The sequence below is a fragment of the Durio zibethinus genome, chromosome 28, assembly GCF_047325235.1.
Source record: "Durio zibethinus cultivar Kanyao isolate XHJ-2024 chromosome 28, ASM4732523v1, whole genome shotgun sequence".
Taxonomy (NCBI): domain Eukaryota; kingdom Viridiplantae; phylum Streptophyta; class Magnoliopsida; order Malvales; family Malvaceae; genus Durio; species Durio zibethinus.
The window spans coordinates 16,155,120-16,177,384 of NC_143189.1; the positions used below are offsets into that span (position 1 = coordinate 16,155,120).

The window sequence follows — 22,265 nt, forward strand, 5'->3', positions numbered from 1 at the left end:
AAATTTAAATTATTTTTGACGAATTCAATTTAAATTTGAATTGATTTAAATTTAAATTATTTTAAATTTGAATCATTTCGTTCTCGGGTCATTTTTTATATCTAATAATTGTTTTAAGTCGTAATGTGCATGTGCATTTATTTTTTTTTTTGTTTAATTATTAATTTTTAAAGAAAAGGATCGAAAAGAAAAGCTTTGAGATTATCAGAGAAGAGATAGATCTAGCTAAGGGTACGAGAACTTTGCCACGGCGATAGAAAAAGATTTTAATATTGTGGATTAAATAAATTTGGATATGTAAAAGTTTAAATTGTTTCTTTGTATAAATAAAATTTGCAATATAATTATCTAGCATTTGGATTATTTTGATTATATATGACTATATTTACTTTGTGTAGAAATTTCCTTATACTTCATTATTATTGGTTTGCTTTGATAGTTGACATGCAGTAACTGTTACTACGTTTAGATGTTATAAAATTCGGATTAAGTTATATTCAAAAAAAAAAAATTCGGATTAAGTTTCATAGTTATTTATTTTAGATTATAGGTAAGACAGGATAATTTTCCTCTTTTAATTGGATGTGTCATGTGTTATAATTAACTTTACCAACGACTTGTTGTTAATTTTTTAAAGTTTATGGATCTTTTTGGCTTTTTAAAGTTATTGTCTATCTATTTAATTATTTTTTATTATATTGTTAGAGTAAAAAAAATAAGCAATGGATTTTTAATTTTTTAAACATAATTAAAAAATAATAGAAAAAGGAGATTGAAAAGTATTTAAATTTATTTTTTTAATTTCATGAAATTATTAAATTTTAATAAATTAATCATTTATGTTACATACTTATATTTTTTCAATTACATTATCATTTTTAAAAATAAAAATTAATTTTAAATTATTTAAAAAAATTTGTTTAAAAAAATAATTTAATAAGGATAAAAATTTTAACATATTTATATTAAAGACAATATTTTTAATTTCACGAATAAATTTATGAGTTACAACCTTGTTATATATCCATTATACAGTAATTAAATATAAATTAATTAATACATTTATGACATGAACATTTCCCAATTATATTAGTTTATAGAATAATAATTTATAAGCTAAATAAAAGAAAAAAAGAACTCAAAAATGCTTTTAATAAGAGTGAAATGCCAACCTCAAAGGCGTAAGTAAAGATAAATCATTTGTTTTTTTAATAAAAATATCTTTGTTTTTTTTTGGATGAGAAAGATAAATCGTGTTTAAAACCAGAACCCCGACAAGAACAATTCAAAGACCAGATTTTCCAATTCGGTTAGAAAACAAATTCATTAAGAAAAAAAACATAAAAAAGAAAACTAAAAATTGACCGACAAAGGAAAGAGAGAAGCCGTAACTTCCATCCACTTTCATGTGAAACCAAACCATCTGCCCCACGCGGCTTCCACTTTCGTGTTTCCTGGGCTTTAAAACATCCATCATGTAGACGATCAACCCAATTTTCTTTCTAATCTAATACCATTTCCCTTCAACCAAACAAACAACTCAAGAACTAGAATAAGAAAAGAAAAAGCTAGTTCTTTTTGCTTTTGTTTTTTGGGTTTTTTTACCATGCCTTTTCCATGGAAGAAAGCCAAAGTAACTCGTATTTCCCGGCTGGTTGCTGACCTCCATCAATCCCCCAAACGCGGCAGATCCCTTGTGGTGGAAACTGGGTTCCCAACCTCCCTCATCGATCTCTTCGTCAAAAACCGTGATCGCTTGAGAAAACAAAGGAAATCCAGCCCCCAGATCCAAACCCCTTCCACCCATGTACCCTCCTCGCCTCCCCAATCATTCCCTTCCCCTCCCTGCATTGAAGAGCTACAATCTCCTCAAATGGATGTTAGTAAGTTAGTGTTAGTTAAGACAGAATGCGAGGAGAAGATTCCTTTTCATGCAGCGTTTAAAGTTTTTTTGGTGGCGGCTCTGGCTGTTAGTACCAGAAATGTTGCGCTTTGGATCATGGTGGCTGCATTCTTGCTTGTGCTAATAGAGTTTGTTGGGACGCGTTTTTTTGGTTTCTTAAGACCAGAATGTAAGATGGTTTTCTTGGATTCTTTGATTCGAAAGGTTTTGTTGGTTTTGAAGACATGGGGTTGGGAACAAGGATCATCAGCCGAGGAATTGGTTGTCAAACAACAAGGAACTCTTTTCCCTGATTCTTGTCGGTCGATTGACTTGGAAGATAATTGCGTTGAGGAAATTCAGATTGCGGAATCAAAATTTGATTGCGTTACTGTTGGTAAAGGCTGTGAAAGTTTAGAGACACAGATAAAAGAGGATGAGATGGAGACAAGAAGGGAAATCTTAGCATGTAAGAGTGAGCGTAGTCGAAATGCTAGAATTCAAAGAGCTTTTATCAAGAAATTTGTTCCAAAGAAGCTGCGTCATGGAAAGAAGCAAGGAAAGAGTAACAATAAGGATGAATCATATAGTGAATTACATAAAATGAACGAGATTGAAGAGGAAAAGCGAGGAAAAGATGATGAAGAAGAAAGTTACAAAGAAGTTGGAGATGTGGTTTCAACTTCTGTTCAACATTTGTGGGTTGAGTCAGAAATTGGAATTGTTAAAGACAAGGTGGAGAATGTTAGAAAAGGGAAATCAGGGTATCTGATTCTGTTTGTGATTGTTCTTGCCGGACTTGTTGGAGGGCGAGGTGTTGCACTTTTGCTTACACTTGTATGGTGCTTGATACTAAGATGTGTAGGGAGACTAAGGAGATGTTGAAATGGGCACATGATCTTTGTCTTGTGTCTTGTCTGTCTCGTGTCTCAATCTCAAGCTAGATTTCTGGGTGGGTGGCCTCTCTTCGAAGAAGAAAAGCATGTTCAGATTCGGCTTCTGGTTGAATCTGCTGCTTGAAGCCTGGTTATGCCAAGGAATCCAACTTTTTTGTTGGCAAGGGGACTTGAATTTGTTGTAATTTGAACTGTAAATTTACGTATACAATTCAGAATCCAAAATATTCGTTGATTTAACTCTGAAATTCGCAATTTGACTTATATTTCTGTTTCTGTGAAAAATTTTGCTTAAAATGGTTAAATATATAACAAAGCAACTTGGAGAATGAGAAGCCCATATTCATGGCCCATTTTCGACATGTTGAAATTCCCGAAACACCCTCGAACGCCAGGCTGTCCTCGTCTGCCGCACTGCCTGTCACAAAATCCGGGTGCCAAATTAAAAACCCTAACCCTAAAAGACCCTTTCAGAAGCTAATTCTGGCTTTCAGCCGCTTCTTTTATACTTTTGTTATTCTTTGATAGAAATGGTTGGAAATTGTTGTTAGGCTGGTGAAAATCTAAAAATAAGAATATAAAAATCATGTCTTTGGAAGTGACTAGAAAGGAGACTTAACAGTCAACGCCACCGATAGATGGTCATAAGGGGAACGGCATGGCGGTGATGCCGGGCATGGCGACGATGCACCGGTTACGGCTGAACCCTAACACGGAGCACAAGCCGGAGAGCTACGAGGGTTTGCAGTTGGAGTTCAGTCCGTTTCTGTTCAGCTCGCTGGAACGTTACTTGCCTTCTCCGATGCTCTCATTCTCTCGCGACTCCAAGCTCTATTACATGCGCGATATTGTTCTTCGTTACTCTCCTGAAGGGGAACGATCTCGCGTAAGCTTCTTTCTTGTTTTTATTATTGCTTTTTCTTATATGTAACGTCGTACCTTACGTTGCTGATTGCCAATGAAATCACAATGTATTTATTATTATTATTATTATTATTATTATTATTGTTATGTTAATTTTCCAGTTAAACTTAAGCATTTTATGTTAATGAAGGTGAAAAATCAAATGAATTTTATAATACCATACAAGGGTTATATATATATAAATATATATAAATATTGCTAGAAACTCAAAATGATTAGTGTGTGACAGTCACAGATTTTAAATTAAAGGAGTGCTAAGAAGGAATGATTAACTGTTTTTAACTCTTTTTTATTGGTTGGGAAATAGTGGAGAACATATACTGGAACAATGGCGAAAAGGAAGGGATTTTTTCATGTAGTATTGTGGCTTTATCAGCTGCCAAGTGTTGTTTAGAGTGGGATGTAGCGATATACTAATTGATCAGTTAAAGGTTTTTGTGTTTCCTGTTGTCGTTGGAAAATTTAAGTTTCAATTTATATCTATTCTTATATTATTCTTCAGTATTTTTCTGCAATGTTAATGTTGGTCAATGTTTTCCATTACTCACTTCTTTTAACTTCTAGTTTATGCTAGTTCTCTAGTTTGTGGCTATCTATCTCTTTTAATTTTCCTTTTCCATTTACCTGTCCCTTTTTTGTGCTGTATAAAATTTTTTTGAACAGGTTCAAAGGCATCATGAATACAGCCAAAAGATTATATCACACTATCAGGTACATAGTGTAACTAAGCATTGACTAGGATTGCTTCTATTCAACCTGGAATACTTAATTTATGCCTGCAAAAATTCCAAACTATGCTAATTTATGAGATATATCATGATTGACCCTTTATGGGCCATGTAGAAGTGCCTTGTAGTGGCACTTTTTTATTTTTTATTTTATTTTACAGATTGCATTTTGGTTTGTTATCTTCGTAAGGTTTATATCTTGTTCCTGTTCAAGTGATCTCTACTTTTTGCAGCCTCTGCATAGGGAATTGTATGCAATGCATGCCTCAAACTTCTTTGTCCCCTCATTTCTCAAAGCAATTAATGAGAATAAAGAGGAAAGTTTTAGAAGTATAATGGCTGAACCTACTTTAGGAGTTTTACATTTGAAATGCTTCAGCAATGTTTCTGTGAATTGTTGTTGTTGTCTTAGGTATCATCTCTGCCTTCTTCTCTTCTGGTATTTTTTGCTTTAGCTCTCTTGTTTTTTTAATTTTGGTGCACGTTAAAATTTTAATTATTGATGCTTACTCCGACTTATTCCGTTAATCTGCTTGTTTATAATACCTTTGTGTTATCTTTTCTTTTATTGGTAATGCTGTTATAGTCTTTTAGCATAAAATCTTCGTGTAAAGTTGTAGCTTGACAAACTTCTGTTCTTTGTGTTTGTAGGTTTTCACGTGGATGATTCAGAAATCACCTTAAATGTTTGCTTGGGTAAAAAACTTTCTGGTGGAGACTTGTTCTTTCGAGGCTTCATTGTGATAAACATGTTAATACAGAAACCAAATCAGATGTATGGTAATCCTTCTAATGAATTTTTCCTTGATACTGTTCATTTTAAGGCACATGACTTGAAGCTTTCCTTTGACTTAACCATTCAGCTGTAATAGCTGCATGTTCTACAAAGCATTAGGATGAAGTTTAGTGTCAGTTTGATGAAAAGATTCCTATAGAAGCAAGTCAACAAGGAGAATAAGCCCCATCTCAGATGCAGCGCCACTCCCTCCCCCCTCCCCCCACCCCCCTCCCTTTTTTCTTATTACCTCTCTATGAAGTCAAAATCATGCAAATATCAAGATAGCCTTTTATGCTTTTTTTTAATCCAGTCCCTGGCTGCTCTCTTTTGTAAATGAGAACATAAAATTACAAATCGCTTAAACAGAATGGATTGCAGATTCCCCTTTCATTTTGTAATATAATAGACAACATGTGGTAGGCATATTATTTAAATTGGTTAGCAGATGTTGATTCATTAAAAAAAAATATATATACTGGTTCTTTTTCTGCTGTTAATTTGTTAGTCATTGTAACAAAATGCTCATTTAATGTGTTCTCTTTGTTGTGTATTATAGGAAATTTTGGATTATTCCCATGTTCCAGGATGTGCAGTTCTTCATCGAGGGCGCCATAGGCATGGTGCAAGAGCGACAACATCTGATCATTGGATCAACTTACTTTTGTGTTGCAGAAGGTATCTTTCTCTTGGCACTTCCTAGTATAAATGTACCACACATATAATAACCTTTTGGAGGGATAACTAGTCAGGCCTCTCTTAGAGTTGGTAATGTAGCAAGTTGGAAAGTGATTACCACTTCAATAAAACTTACTCATTGGTTTGCATTTGAATATCTTAATGTAATATTCAATATGGAAATACGAAGAACGGTATTGAAGAAATCTTAGAGGAAGCCTAAGAATTTAGAATATTGATGTATTTCTTGGACTAGATTTAGAGTCTAGACTTGTTTTTTTGGAGTTGAAATGTGATAAAATATCAGTGAATGACAAATTTTAATTTAGTAAGCACATGCATCCTTGGAGAATGGTGCTACTTGAATTCTCTATCTTGTTTTTGTTTTTTTTCATTTATGTATTTTGCTACAAATCTAAGTTGCGGAAAAGAAAATTATAAAGTCTTAAGTTGTCTAGTATAGAATGCTTTCTGGTTTCTTACTTGTGTAACTGTTGGGCTTTTGAGGATGAGAGTTTGTGCAATTTTGTTTTTGGCCAACTGTTTAAACTGCATGCAAAATTTTGTTCTAGTTTGGTCTTCCGCGAGCTGAGGAAATATCAGAAAGATTTCTCAAGCTGGTATGGAGAGTGCCAACACGAGAGAAAAGAGAGGCAGCGAGTCTCAATCGCTGCTACCAAACAGGTATAATAAGAAAGGTCATATGAATTGCTTTTGTACAAAATAAAAACATTAATCACGACATCTACCTTCATCAGAAACTACTGAAGAGGGAAGGGAAACCTGCGACTTGAACTCAAGTTTTTGCTTGTGAAATTGTTAATAGGTGGATCCTTGCCATTTATCACCCAAAAGGAAAATTCTTGTTCATATTTCGTAAGTGAAGCAGTTTTGCCAAATTGGGTTGGTAAAAGATGGAAGTCTTTTTGTGTGTCTTCATTGTACTTCAATGCTGTACATATATAGGCATCTTGTCTGAGTGTCCTGGCCGACTAAACTCTTTTGTAGTTACGGTTGAATGTGTCTTTAACATTTTAGAATGGCAGCAGCTTCTTCACATAAAAGTAAATACTCCATTGTTTTATGGATCTAATGTTGGCTGTTTCGAGCATCTGGAAATTGGGTTTTTTTTTTTGCCATTCTGGAAATTGGTTGGCTGAGTTTTCTTGTATCTAATCATCATGCTAATTTATGAGATTTCGAGAGAAAAAAATTAGAATTCGCAAATCAATCATTCTTTTAATATAAAATGCATTAAAATCAATGTTTATTTTTGTTTTAGTTCATTAAATATTGGTTAAAGCATAATTTATCTATTGGTTTTTGGTGCGAGCATCTTTAGGTCCTTTATATTTAGTATTTTATTTTTTTAATAATTTAAATAGTGTTATGAATAAATATTTTAATTAATTTTAAATAATGACCTTATTGTTCTCAATAGTAAAATCTTTTTTTATCTCATTTTTCATAGAATTTAAGCTTAGGTTTTTTAAATTTTCAAATGAAAAAAAAAAATGATCTCATTGGATTTTTCCTTCGGCTTCAAATGGACGATATTTATTCATAGTTGATTGACTTCGGCTTTTTGGGTGACGACAGTCCATTGAGACAGAAGCCTAACTCGTGAAGGCAGAAACGAAGAAAATGCAAAGCAAACAACCCAATTATTCAAACAGATCACGAGTGTCTTCACACGATCATCTTCTTACCAACAAAATAATAATAAACTCTACCATCAAATACCATATATTAAAAAAAAAATTAACTGTTATTTTTTTTACTTTATTAAAAAAATTATACAGTTTGATAAAATTTTAAATCAGTTAATATTATATTAAAGTTGAGTTTATGTTTGAAGACTACAAATTTCAAAAAATTTATATTTTTTATGTATTTTTCAATCATATAAAGAATAAAGGTTGAAGATAGATTAAAAATAATATCTAATTTATTAATAAACAAATAATAAAATACATCATTGACCATTTATTTATGATCATATTTTTAAAATGATTATTTACTTATTAAATTTTTTGATTTAATCACGTAAATGTAATTTAATTATTTAGTCGTTAATATCTAATTATATACTTACATGACAATTATACGTCGCTAAACAAGTATTATGTGATATTATCACATCATCTATCATATCAACCATTGGTAATGTTATGTGACTAATTAGATAATGTGACAATGTTTAGTAACATATGATAATTTACGTGATAATATCACATCAATACGTAAAAAATATTTAAATTTTAGTAATTAAATTAGAAAATGACTTAAATTTAAGTGATTAAGTTAAAAAAAATTAATAGTTAAGTGATTTTTTAAAATACATATATAATTAGATATATTTTAGCTAATAAATAATTTTTTTATATTTTATTTTTAAAAATTATATATTTATCACATACTATTTATTTTTAATTATAAGAATAAAAATTTAAAAAATATTTTGGGCCATTAATATTAATGCATTCATTTTAATAAATAAATTCGCATCAACTAAATACATTTATTTATAAATTAAAAGATTTAATATACCAAAATAAGTTTTATCATTATATTAATTCCGACAAAAAAATTTAGACTTGTTTTACTTTTTCTATAACGAAAAGTAAGGCAAACCATATGCTGGTATAACCCTTTCGCTTTTTCCATATTAAACTTGTTTTACTTTTTTTGGGGTTTTTAAACTAAATTTCAATTATGAAAAAAAAAAAAACTTATTTAAGAAAGATAAAAAAAAAATTTCTGATATTATTACATGCTATATGGTGGACACTTGTTATTCATAAGATAATTACATTTATTTAAATCACAAAGACTTAAAATATCCATGAAATTTAACAAACAAGACTTCCAAAAAATATAAAACAAATCTCCATTAAAAAAATAAGTTGAATTATAATTTACTATTAACAACTTTTTTAACCTCTTCAAAGTTTTCTAATACCTAAATCATAATTTACTATTCACAATTTTTTTTACCTCTTTGACTTTTATAAGTATGACAACAAATTACCAACACCTATACAATATTATAATATAAGAAAAAAATTATAACTAAATATTTTTATTTTATTTATCACACTCCATGAAAATCCTGTATCTATCCTTAATTCAGTTGTTCTCCCAAATGTATGATTAATTTTTATTTTTATTTTTTTTGAAAACACATCATAGATATAAATAGCTTTATTTCCCAGTATTAAAAGCCCTTTTTCTTCCCTGTTCATAGCTAATAATACTTCATCAGAGCAAATGGTGTCCTCCATTCATGAGTTTCTCAGGAATCATCCAATGAAATGGAAAATTAAAAGAAACCCAAGTCTCTAAGATCACCTGCATGGCAGTGCAAGGGACAGCAATGGGATCTGTTGGACATACATCATCTCACACTTGAAGCATGATTGGCCGCGATATCTTCAAGTCTGAGAGTCACGGCGCGTTTGTGAGCATCCAGCCCCTCAACTTGAGCCATGGTGGCCACATATGGGCCAAGGTTTCTTAAGCCTTCTTCTGTCAAAGATTGTACTGTCATGTACTTAAGGAAAGAATCAAGAGACACCCCACCATACATCCTTGCATAGCCATATGTTGGAAGAACATGGTTTGTCCCACTTGCATAGTCTCCCACACTCTCTGGCGTCCACTGCCCTAGGAACACAGAACCTGCAGGAGCAGAAGGAAAGCTCTTTACAAATACTTGCCATCAAAAGCTCAACAAATATAATTTGGCACTAAAAAAAAGCTTCTTATATAGGCTAACATTACTTGTAGACCCAACAAATGCAACTACATTAGTTGCATGCCCAACAAATGTGGATGTAGCACTTTAAAAATGTCAGCATACAACAACCTAGAACTTCTTTGGCTTAAACTGATGGTAATAAGGAGCTATAACGTTTTACGATGCATGTATACTGCATTCCAAACTCCTATCAACAGCTCTCCAACAAATCTATAACATTCAGACTTCCTGATTGAAGCATACGAATATATATGTATATTGTATTCAGAAGAGCTATCAACAACTTTCTGACAAGTCTCTAACATTCAGACTTCTTGATTGAAGCATGAGAATACATGTATATTGCATTCAGAATTGCTATCAACAGCTTTCCAACAAATCTATAACATTTAGACTTCCTGATCGGAGCATGAAAATAAATGTATATTGCATGTTCTCCACTTAGATCTGGACCAATTACACCATACATGTATAAAACAGGATGCAAGGAAATTTAAAGATGCAAATGAGAAACCAGCTGGAGCATGACATTCAAATGTTTGACCAATAAAATGTTGTAGTGATATAGCAACAAACTCAAAAGGGGAATTTTCAAGCTAGAAATTAACAGCCATATTGATATCATAATGCTTATTGTGACAACGAGAAAAATGCTATAATGAGATAATATAGCCAACAGATGCAGTTTAGAAAAATACCAGCATTCTCAACAAAACCCTCCCATTTCTCCGCATCCTTCACATTCATGATCAGGTGCTCTGGTGCATATAAATTTGAGAAGGAGATTGCCTAAAAGAAAAAGATCATGAGAAATTCCATAAAACAGTAGATAAGATATTTTATATGCTTCGGTTTGAATTGCATGATTGCTAGAACCAAATCAGAAATAAACAAGAAGTAGGAAAAAGTTAGAACTTCTGGAATTTAGACATATAGCCAAAATTTTATTCACCATTTAAAGTTATTGCATGCAAATAGGGATAAAAAAAAGATTAGTGTATGAGCTTTGAACAACCAGGCAGGAAAATGAAAACTAACCTCAATGATATCATGAGCAAGAACAGTGAAACTATGGCTTAGTGCTTTTGATGCAAAATCTCCCCTCGGAAGGCTTTGGCACTGTTTATTAATTTCCTCCTCGATAGCCTTGAGATCCACACCATCACCAGCTGTTACAAGAACAACCTGGCTATCAGGGCCATGCTCAGCCTGAGAATAGCAGATTCAATACATCAGGTCCAATAGAAGCAAGATTTTTTATGTTGTGGACAGATGGGGCCAACCTGGACCTTCAGCTCTAAAGGAAGACAACCTTGTTCTATTCCCATAATCCTACCCTCCCTTCCCAAGGTTCAAATTTGATGGTTGTAAACTGAAAATCCCAAGTTTAGCCAGTGACACATCCCTAGGGGACATAAAAGTCGCAAGTTTATATCAAGACTATGCTTTATGCTCCAACACATATATTTTCTAACAATAATATGGGTGTCACAATAAGAAGGATTGAATAGTCTATTTCGCAAACTTTTGGTTTGACAAATAATTCTCCATTTTAAAATTAAAATTAAAACTCGAGAAAATTGAAAAGTAGGAAAAAAGGGATTATTAAAAAAACACACGCACATGTAACTTGGAAGGTCAACTAAAACTGTGAAAAGCAATGTTTAAAAGAAAAAAAAACTGTGAAAAGCAATAGATTATGTTGCGCTAACTCTTCATTTTGCCTAAAATGCCCATGTCAGAGAAGGGTATGGGGCTTGACCCTCCAAATACAAGGAAAAACTTTAAAAAGTTCAATAGATCAGTGTCAAAAACATTTTAATGCTCAACACTCACTCCCAAGTCCAAGCACCAAAGACCATAGATGATCTTGCACTTCAACTCCCCTATCTGAAAGATGAAAAATCTTGACTGATCCTTGACCACAAAATAGTAGATTATAACTAGCTAGCAAGATCCAATCCCTTCACTAAAGGCTAAATAAACTTTGGCCAGTTCAATCCAATATACTCTTTTGGTTTCAACAGGCCTGACTACAATTCATATGATTAACTCTTATTTTGTAAACATGGTGACCAAAAAGAATTCTTTCACTGTAAATAGTGATATTCAATCCAGAAGTTATCCATTAATAGCAATAAAAGCGCTATAAAAATCATAAATGCACAAACTGACCTTGAACTTGTGAGGTTCTAGCATCTGGATTTCCAGAAAGAAAGTCATCATACCACTTACAAGTTCATGATAAAGGCCAAAAAAAATCCTACTAAATATATAAGTGTATAAGGTCATTAACTTCAGTTTGCTTTAGAAATTATGTAAATTACAAAGCCTTTGCTGTCCTGGAGTATTTCATGAAGAAGCAGAAACCTTGAGTTGGTACTTTGACTGCCCATCAATATAGTAAAGACAAATGATGACAAAAACCTTAAGCTAAAATTTAAGTAAAAAAGTAGCTAATTTCAAAAAAAAAAAAAAAGGTAAAAAAGGAGCTAATTCGAACTAAAGAGAAACAAGTGAAAACCTGGGATAGCAAATCTGCAGCTATATGTACAGGACTGGCATGTTTGTCAGCAATAACCAAAACTTCTGAAGGGCCAGCCGGCATGTCAATTGAAATCATAGCCTCACTATTCTGTGAGGAAATAGGAACAGCAGTAGAATCAAATCAAGCAGAGGAAAATGCGTTTCTACAACTTTCTTTGATTGGATCAAACTTACAAGTTCCAAGAGCAAGTAACAGAACTTACTTGGAGCATCATTTTGGCAGCTGTTACATACTGATTTCCAGGTCCGAGAATTTTCTCAACCTGCAATAAAGGCAAAATTTTTAACACCAATAAAAACCTGAAAAAGATGCATTCATGATAAATCAAATATTATCTTTCTCCCTAAAACATACACTATTATGTCTGAGTTATAATGCCTTCAACAACTAATTATATTTGAAGTCTTGAACAACCCATCCGTTGTTGTAGAAGTACTTTGACATAGGGTATAATAGACACCTCTTAGTCTGGTATACATGATCAAATGGCTAAATAACTGGACCATAAACATGTTGCATAGCTTTCTGATCATATACAAGTTAACTGATCATCATTATAACTTTCTAAAGTCATGGCATTTCAGCATCTTTTGTCATAACTACCTATCTTATTTACATTAGCATGCTATTAATTTATCCACACAGAAACACAGAGAGAGCTGTGAAAGGGAAATTGATTGTGCATGATGAGTCTTGCCAAAGATTTGCACTTGTGTCGGATTAATTAAATTATCACTCTAGCATAAATAACTGAAGGCTTGTGCAATTCCCCAGACACTTGCATGAAATCGATGCATAAAAACAGATTAGTCACGGAGAAACACAATGTACAAACCTCAGGTTAGAGATATCATAGTAAAAACATACAAAAGAATTTGATCAATCAATTAAGCACAAAGGAAAAGACTCTTGGTTTCTGATTAATAACTTACTCATAGGAAATCACTACTCACAAGTCTTTAAAAAATTGCCATAGATAACTATCAGTATTAAAACTCAATAAAGAAAAAGTTAATGAGAAATCATTACCTTTGGGCAAGATTCTGTTCCCCAAGCCATGGCTGAAATGGCCTATTAATTCAGTTTTTTTTTTTTTTATAAAGAAAGTTAAGACCTGATAGGAATTTTATATATAAAAAAAAAGCTAAAAATAGAAGTTCAAACACAAAATGTGTAAGCATATCTTTCATGCTTTCAGACCTGAGCTCCACCAGCTTTAAGAATGTGAGTCACACCAGCCTTTTTGGCACAATATAGTACCTCCTATATAGGAAAACACTAATCAGCTCTTTCTCTCTCTTTATATGTTATTTCAATATAAGAAAAAAAATAAAAATACCTTACATATGCCACCATCTTGGCTTGGAGGAGTTGCTAGAACAACAGTTTTACATCCAGCAATCTGTGCAGGCTGGAGTGAGAAATAAACCAAGGTCAAACAAATCTATCTAGATCTACTGTTAAACATACAGAGAACTAGAAATATAATTGATGAAATTCGTTTGATCAACTTACAACAGAAAGCATTAGAGCAGTTGAAGGCAAAACAGCAGTTCCCCCTGGTACATAAAGACCAACAGAACCAATACTCCTAGCCACCCTTTTGCATTTAACACCCTATCAAAGTACTGAGATGTTTATTATGTTGACAATATAAGGAATATGCAATAATGAAGCAGTAATATTAACTTACTTTCATATTCTCAACACTCTTCTCTGCTGACTTTTGGGCAAGATGAAATGCATATATATTGTTGTATGCCACATCAAACGCCTCTTTAATAGTTGGGTCAAGCTGAGACATGGCAGCACACAAAGGCATAGCCAGGAACTTTTGTCAGTGGGTCAATATAATAGTATTATCTTCTTTATTTATAATGTTTGTTATTTAATACAACATTGACAAAATTAAACATAGAAGAAAATATCCCAAAATATAATACAATTTTCAAATAAATAAATATTTTCTTACAATTTATCCATAAAGTAAAGTTATCTCAATCGTTTCAGTAGCGGTGCTATATAAATTTTTTTTTTTCATTTTTCTCTCATGTCAATCAAAATCTTAGAAAATAATACAAGTAGATAGATGATATAATTTTTTTTTTCTTTCATAACAAAATAACATTTGTAGTATTGAATAACTAACTACATATAAAATAATTATTACATCAAGTACAACATACCAATCATTTCTAAATTGGATCAAACTCATAATATGTATTATAGAGATAATTATGGATAAAAATTATAGCCAGTAAGTGTGATGACAACAAGGTGAAAAAGACAGAATTTCAACAAGAAACAAGTAACGAAACTAAATAAAAATAAGTATTAACATGAGATTAATAAAAGATCAATAGAAATGCATGCTAAAATTTTTTTCAAACTCACAAGTTAAACTTATAATCATAGTGAAAGAACTATTGGAATTCTCAAATTAAAATGAATGTAAAAGTGAAGATGAATTTATTTTTTGACCCCTTCCTTAACAAAATTTAAAAAATTTTAGTGGTGTCAATATCCTAATTATATAGGAAAAACACTTATTTTTTATACTAATTATATATATTCTTCAATTTCAAAAGTAGGTGGCTACACCACCAACAGCATAGCAATAAAAGCCAAGTGAAGACAAAATAAAATCAATAAACAAACTAGAAATTTAATGAAATTCCAAGGACAATACATCTTCAAAAAAGTACCTCTGGATAAGGAAGCTTTGAGACATTTTCAACAATTTTCTCTAGCTTAACTTTATCAAACTTTTCGGTATAACTGCAAAAGATATATATTTGTAAACAACTGCATTCTAACCACATTACCGAAAATGCTCAGAGGAAAAAAAAGGTATATAAAGAATGAAAGCAGCACCGACACTTTAACTGCAGCATCGCCTCTGGTGCGGACATCGTCAACTATCGGCTGGATCTGAGAAGCATATCATATATGAACATTAAAAGCTAGCAGGGGTGGAATAAAGACAATGTATCAGAAAAGAGTAAATGATGATACAGGAAAGAAGAGATAGGCCCACCATGCCAAATATGGAAGAAAAATCTATGCGAGGACGAGCCTTCAAGCTTTCTACTTCAGCATGACTAAGTTCAGATAACTTGTAAGACTTCATTGCACACTTTATTCTCTTAGAATCCAATCCTGTAAGGATGTGTTTGGTACACAAGATTATGATAGAATAGGATAAGATGATATTATGAATAGGATTAGATTAAATAATGTCATCCTATCTTATATTTGATGTGTGCAAAGATTAAGATAGGATAATTTATTTATTGGCTAAAATTATCCTTTCTCAAAGTTTACACAATTTAAATTATTGATGTAATTTTTAAGGGTATAATAAGATATGTAAATTCAATCCCATGGATTAAAAGTAATCCTTTATAGGAGGATTGAATCATCCTATACGAAGAGGATGATTAATCCTCCTTATAATCCTATCCCTTTCTTTAGATGCAAATCAAACATAATATAAGATGATTATCATCCTATCCTATCCATCATCACATGCATCAAACATGGCCTAAAAGTAATCGATTACAGAAATTAAAATGGCCTAAACCCTAGACACCCAGAAATTAACATATATGTGAACAAGCATTCTTTTTTAATCAATACAAAAATAACAATTTTAGAGTAAATGAGATTCAAAACCAGAAATTATCCCCAAAAAACAGAAAGAGATTCAAACCTAGCTCTTTGAGCATGCAACAACGATTGAGCCAAATGCTCGGATGCAATGAACAAACCAATCCATTGGAAACTCAATTATGGAAATATAATCAGTAATACAAGCTTCCAATCATGTTCATATCATCTCAACAACTGCAATAGCATTTAAGAAAGTCAAAAAAGAAAGAGGAAGTACCTGAAGGAAAAGAGAGTGATGAAATACGGATGAAATGAGGGGCAGTGAAGGAACGAAAATGGAGAGAGTGTGCTGGTTTAAATCGTAGAAGCTGAGAATCCATAACAACCTTCAACTCAAATTAATCTATCAATATCAGCTGATTATTATATTAATGAAATTATTTTTAGAATTTTATGATGATAAGAATACCTGTGAGTGACAGATGGCGGCGACAGCCACTGCATTTCACCCAGCCACACTGCGGAGCGAGACAGATGACACACAAGTGAGCCCTGATTTTGTTTCCTTTTAGTTTAAAAATGAACTTTCTTTTTCGACAATAAGTAACTAAAAAATCTTAATGTCCAAACTAGGAACTTTGACTCTTATTTCCTAAACCCGTGTATTTATTTCAAATAACTCCAAATACCATTTTCTTTCTTTAACTCATGGTTTAGATTGAGATGTCAATTAAGGTTGTCAACGGGTAGGGTCAATGCGAGTTTTTATTCACCTTAAATTTGATTCAATTTTATAATCATAAAATTCGAATTCGATTAGATTCGAAAATTTTTTATTTTTTTATACTTGAACTTGATCCGATCTGATATTTATATAAATTGTATCCGATCTTACCAGAAATTAATAAAATATTATTTTTTAAAATATAAAATATTATTTTTTAAATATAAATATATAATTATATATAAATAAAAAATTAAAAAAATAATTAAAAATAATTTTTAATATAATATCAGGTTGGGTTGAGTTTGCCTAAAACCTGAATCCGACCAAACCTGAGTTTTTTTAATAATATTTAATCCAACCCGACTCGAAACTTGATTTTTAAAAAAAAAAAAAAACCCTATGAGGTCCGGTCGGGTCGAAAACCGTCGGGCTCGAGTTGGGCTGCCAACCCTAATGGCAACCCAATTCATTTCAAAGAGTTTTGATTCGATATGATTTTAGAAAGTCAATTTTTTTTAATTGAGTTTCGGTTCGAATCAAGTCATAATGACAAAAAATAGAAATCGGGTCGGGGTCAGGGTTTTTAGTAAACTTACTTTGATTTGATCCAGCATATATAAAAAAATTTATTTTTTAAATTATTAATTTAATTTTATATTTATATATATTATATATTTAATTTTTATTTATATTAAAAAATAATATTTTATTAATTTTCAATCGGATCAGATTGAGTACAATTTTATATAATATCAAGTTGGATCAAATTATGATATAAAAAATAAAAAAAAATTATCAGATTTGAGACAAATAAAAACCCACCTCATTGCCATCCCTAGTTTATACTAGAAATCAACAATACCTTCGTATATGAGATTAAGTTGATCAATGATGTTTTTTGTATTGTATTTATATCATGTTATAATTTGAGTTATATATAAAATATATTTTTATATTTTTATCATATCAAAATTTTAAACAATATTATTTTCAGCTTTCATATCTTTTTTAATATTATTTTATAGACAAGAAAATTGAGAAAGAAAAATGAAGAAAATAAAAAAAATGGAGTGCTCAACCTGTTTTCACTACTCAACTTTGGGCTGTGTTCTTGATTTTTGGATTTATAATCTTGAAATCTAAATTCAAAATTATTGTTTACAAGGTGCATAATTTTCATTTCTTTATTAACTATAAAGAATGAGATTATTCGAAGAAATTGGAATTTTCATATAGTTATGTTTTGTACAAATTGAATATGTGAATTCTCACTTTGAGCATGTTTTACCAAGTTTCTATGAATTTGATTATATTTTAGTACATGGGAGTTATGGACAAGACAAGTACAATCAAGTTTGATTGAGAACTCCTCAACGTGCAATGAACACAAGCTGAAGATATACAAGAATAGTGGCTATGGCAATAAAAGCTGGGCTCATTGAGGCTGTTCAATGAGAATAAATCAAACTGTCAAACGAAAATCGGTTTTCATGGACTGGTTATTGTTAGGAAAATGTAATTCAATCCCATGTAAGTGGTTTTGGACAAAGTAAAGGCCATGGGCCTTGATCTTTTATTTTACACAGAGCTCTAGCTACTTAATAAAAAAAGATGTGAGGTTGTTTTAGGTGTGTGTCGAAAACCAAGTAGAGAAAGAAGAAAAGCCAGGAAAAGCAGAGAGAGAAAAAAGAGAAGGGAGAGTTGGTTGAACGGAAGTCGATCCGTGGTCTGATTGAGTTGGAACCTTGTCAGGAGGTTTATGATTCAGAGTTCTACATTCTGAACGATGAAGATCGGGTTTGAAGCTCTCTATGAACAAATCCATGGTGTATTTGTTGAGTCACTTATTTGGTGAGATTTCTTTAATTGTTTCTCTAGTTGTTGATTAGCTCTAGTTTTAGCTAGAGAAGAACTTTGTATAATTATTATTTGATAGTGAAGATTTTTCTGGTGGCCCGTGATTTTTTTTTTCTCTACACTGGAGGGTTTTTCACATAAATCTTGGTGTGCTTTATTTTTTCTGCGTATTTGATTATTGATTGTTGTCTATTGCTTCTGTATTGTTGTGATTATTGCTTCAGGCGCAACAAATGGTATCAGAGCGAGGGTTATTTTGAGACATCGATACAAAAGTAACCTAAGATAGAAGTAAATTCTGTTTGGGATTATGGAGGGTGATACAAGTTCCATGATAAAATTGACAGCATCGAATTATTCAATTTGAAAGCCTATGATGGAGGATCATCTATGCTACAAAGATTTGTATGAGCCAGTATTGGGTAATTTGGCTAAACCAACAGATATGAAAGATGAAAGCTAGAAGAAGCTAGATAGAAAGACGTTGGCTATAATTAAAAAATGGGTTGATATCAGCGTGTTCCATCATGTAGCGCCGGAGTCAGATGCTCACATTATTTGAAAAAAATTGGCGGCATTGTATGAGAGAAAAATAGGTATGAATAAAGTTATGCTTGTTAAAAAGCTTGTAACTTTACAGTACAGGGATAAACGATCTGTTACAAAGTACTTGAGTGATTTTTAAGATATATTTAATCGGATGACTACTATAGAGCTTAAAATGGATGATGAAATGAAGGCATTATTTCTTTTGGGTTCATTGCTAGACAGCTGAAATACTCTAATTGTGACTGTTCTTAATTCAGCTCCTGATTATAAGGTGATATTGGAGATGGTAAAAGATAATATGCTTAATGAAAAAGTAAGGCGAAAAGATGTAGACTTTGGGAATCAAGCTCTGGTTACAGAGAACAAGGGTAGAAACATCGACAGAAGTCAAGACCCAAAAGGTCGTGGTAAATTTAAACATAGATCCAAGTCTAGAGGTAAAGTGAAGTGTTTTTATTGTGGTAAGGCAGGTCATATAAAACGAAATTGTAAAATCTTGAAGCAAGAGCGAAAAGATGAGAAAGGCAAGAGTTCAGATGATGGCAATGTTGCAGCAGTGAATTCAGATAGTGATTCAGTTACTTTGATTTGTACACATGGTGATTGTAATCATGTTAGTGATCCCGACATTGAGTGAATAGTTGACACAGGAACGACATATCATTGTGTTCCTAAGAGAGAGTTGTTTACAACTTACAAAGCAGGAGACTTTGGTTGTACCAAGATGGAAAACAAAAATGTGTCACAGATTGTTGGGATTGGTGATATTGTTGTACAAACTAGTACCGATTGCATGTTAACTTTGAGGGATGTCAGACACATTCCAGATATGAGAATGAACTTGCTTGCTATTAATGTCTTTGATAAGGAGGGATATAAAAGCCGACAAAAGAATGGACAGTGGAAGCTTCTCAAAGGATCTATGGTAGTTACAAGGGAAAAACTATGCTGCACAATGTATAAGACATGGATGCAATTAAACAGTAACCAGGTAAATACCGTTGAAAATGATGCTTCAGCAAACTTGTGGCACAAGAGGCTGGCACACATGAGTGAAAAAGAGTTACAAGTTTTGGTAAGACAGTCTCTCATTCCCTTGACCAAAGGTATGTCTCTCGATTCATGTGATTATTATTTGTTTGGTAAGCATCATAGAGTTTCTTTTCGTAAAAGTTCTCAGAGAAAAGAAAATAGATTGAAATTAATTTATTCTGACGTATGTGGTCTCATTGAAGTTGAGTCATTAGGTGGTAGCAGATATTTTGTTACTTTTATTGATGATGCTTCACGTAAGACTTGGGTGTATATGTTGAAATACAAAAGTCAGGTACTGTAGTATTTTTAAAAATTTCATGCCATGGTTGAAAGGATGACAGGGTTATCCTTGAAGTGTATTCGAACTGATAATGGTGGGGAATACACATCTAAAGGCTTTGAAGAGTATTGCTCAAAGCAAGGGATCAGGCATGAGAAGACAGAACCTGAAACACCGCAGCATAATGGTATAGCTGAAAGAATGAATCGCACAATTATAGAAAAAGTCAGATGTATGTTGAGGATGGCAAAATTACCAAAGTCATTCTGGGGTGAAGCAGTCAACACAGCTTGTTATTTACTTAACAGGTCACCATCAGTTCCTTTGGGCTTTGACATTCCAGAAAGAGTGTGGACAGAAAAAGATACTTCATACTCTCATTTGAAAGTTTTTGGGTGTAAAACATTAATGCATGTTCCGAAAGAGCAGAGATCAAAGCTTGACAGTAAAGCCACACAATGTGTGTTTGTAGGATATGGTGATGAAGAATTTGGTTACAAGGTATGGGATCCAGTAAAGAGAAAGATAGTCAGAAGCAGAGATGTGGTCTTTTATGAAAAAGAAACCATAGCAGACCTTGAGAAAAATGAGAAGACTACACGAGTTACTATTGAGTGTGATGTTTCAACACCGATAGAGATTTCATAGGAAAGAGCCACAGATGGTGAAAATGAGCAAGAAACAGAACTTGAAGATATGAATGAGCCAGCCACAGTTGGTGATCAGCCAGATGCTATTAGTTTTGAGCAGGAGGAGCAATCCTCTCTACCTGAGAGTGTTGAGCAGGGAGAGCTACCTTCGGTATTAAGTGATGTAGAGTCTCAGCCCAGGAGATCTAATAGAGAGCGCAGGCCATCTACCAGGTATTCAAGTTCAGATTTTATTTTAGTTACCAGTGAAAGGGAGCCAGAAAGCTTCCAAGATGTGCAGGCTATTTCGGATAGAGAGCACTGGTTAAAAGCAATGAAAGAAGAGATGGAGTCATTGCGAAAGAATAGTACTTATGATCTTGTTAAACTTTCAACAAGGAAGAGGCCATTAAAGAATAAATGGGTGTTCAAGTTGAAAAATGATGGTGACAAACTAGTGAGGTACAAAGCTCGATTGATAGTAAAAGATTTTTCTCAGAAACCAGGCATCGATTTTAATGAGATTTTTGCTTCAGTTGTAAAAATGAGTTATATTCGAGTGGTACTGGGATTGACAGCTAGTTTGAATCTTGAACTTGAGCAACTTGATGTTAAAACTACATTTTTGCATGGTGATTTGCAGGATGACATTTATATGAATCAGCCTGAGGGTTTTGAAGTGAAAGGGAAAGAGCACTTAGTTTGTAAATTGAAGAAAAGCTTGTATGGCTTGAAACAAGCTTCGCGACAATGGTACAAGAAGTTTGATTCTTTTATGGTGAGTCATAGCTATAAAAGAACAGCAACGGATTCTTGTGTGTATGTTAAACAATTCCCTAATGGTAACTTCATTATCCTATTATTATATGTTGATGATATGTTGATTGTAGGACAAGATGCTAGTATGGTTTGCAGGTTGAAAGAACAATTATCTAAGTCCTTTGATATGAAGGATTTAGGTCCAGCAAAGCAGATTCTTGGTATGAACATTATTCGGGATAGAAGAGCTGGAAAGCTGTGGTTGTCACAGGAAAAGTATGTTGAACGAGTACTTGGTAGATTTAACATGCAACATGTTAAATCAGTTAGCAGTTCACTTGTCAACCATTTTCATCTAAGTAAGAAATCTTGTCCAGTGTCTAAGGAAGAGCAACTAGCTATGTCTAGTATTCCTTATTCTTCTGCAGTCGGTTCTTTAATGTATCTTATGATTTGTACAAGGCCTGACATTGCTCATACAATTGGTGTAGTGAGCAGATTTCTTTCTAATCCAGGGAAGGTTCACTGAAAAGCAGTGAAATAAATTTTTAGATATTTGAGGGGTACCTCAAAAATATGCTTAACTTATGGAGTTTCACAATCAGTTCTAGAAAAGTTTACTGATG

General features: G+C 32.5%; 2 protein-coding genes and 1 pseudogene across 5 annotated transcripts; 2 read left to right on the plus strand and 1 right to left on the minus strand.

The window, feature by feature from the left end:
- The first annotated feature begins 1,240 nt into the window (after nucleotides 1-1,240).
- On the plus strand, nucleotides 1,241-3,018 carry LOC111280675 (uncharacterized). Its single transcript, XM_089757024.1, has one exon. The coding sequence runs from the start codon at nucleotides 1,607-1,609 to the stop codon at nucleotides 2,765-2,767; it is 1,161 nt and encodes a 386-aa protein (XP_089613150.1). The 5' UTR covers nucleotides 1,241-1,606; the 3' UTR covers nucleotides 2,768-3,018.
- A 153-nt stretch (nucleotides 3,019-3,171) lies between these two features.
- Nucleotides 3,172-6,994, plus strand: LOC111280865 (2-oxoglutarate and iron-dependent oxygenase domain-containing protein CP2-like; annotated as a pseudogene). The gene is made up of 8 exons (XR_016335064.1): nucleotides 3,172-3,664; nucleotides 4,366-4,413; nucleotides 4,664-4,826; nucleotides 5,025-5,038; nucleotides 5,082-5,205; nucleotides 5,765-5,883; nucleotides 6,456-6,567; nucleotides 6,642-6,994. The product of XR_016335064.1 is annotated as a 2-oxoglutarate and iron-dependent oxygenase domain-containing protein CP2-like (transcript).
- A 1,944-nt stretch (nucleotides 6,995-8,938) lies between these two features.
- Nucleotides 8,939-16,346, minus strand: LOC111281189 (histidinol dehydrogenase, chloroplastic-like). 3 transcript variants are annotated; one of them, XM_022868837.2, is made up of 15 exons: nucleotides 16,273-16,346; nucleotides 16,081-16,171; nucleotides 15,229-15,350; nucleotides 15,070-15,122; nucleotides 14,897-14,969; nucleotides 13,885-13,986; nucleotides 13,707-13,808; nucleotides 13,531-13,602; nucleotides 13,392-13,454; nucleotides 13,221-13,262; nucleotides 12,394-12,453; nucleotides 12,168-12,278; nucleotides 10,682-10,852; nucleotides 10,342-10,432; nucleotides 8,939-9,564 (listed from the first exon to the last, which is right to left on the minus strand). In XM_022868837.2, exons 3-15 carry the CDS (start codon nucleotides 15,319-15,321, stop codon nucleotides 9,281-9,283), a joined length of 1,317 nt encoding a protein of 438 aa, XP_022724572.2. In that variant the 5' UTR covers nucleotides 15,322-15,350; nucleotides 16,081-16,171; nucleotides 16,273-16,346; the 3' UTR covers nucleotides 8,939-9,280. The 3 variants fall into 3 exon arrangements, with proteins under 3 accessions (XP_022724572.2, XP_022724571.2, XP_089613131.1); XM_022868836.2 differs by having other exon boundaries at nucleotides 16,081-16,189; XM_089757005.1 differs by having other exon boundaries at nucleotides 15,066-15,122; nucleotides 16,081-16,189.
- Between the last annotated feature and the right edge of the window lie 5,919 nt (nucleotides 16,347-22,265).

What these genes read in the sequence shown, in the direction of transcription:
- LOC111280675 (XM_089757024.1), top strand. Translation starts at nt 1,607, where the DNA reads ATGCCTTTTCCATGGAAGAAAGCCAAAGTAACTCGTATTTCCCGGCTG.
- LOC111281189 (XM_022868836.2), bottom strand. Translation starts at nt 16,183, where the DNA reads ATGGATTCTCAGCTTCTACGATTTAAACCAGCACACTCTCTCCATTTT. An exon ending in ATCACTCTCTTTTCCTTCAG is followed by an intron (nt 15,351 to 16,080) that starts GTACTTCCTCTT and finishes ACATCCTTACAG; the next exon opens with GATTGGATTCTAAGAGAATA. An exon ending in TTGCTCATGATATCATTGAG is followed by an intron (nt 10,433 to 10,681) that starts GTTAGTTTTCAT and finishes TTTTTCTTTTAG; the next exon opens with GCAATCTCCTTCTCAAATTT.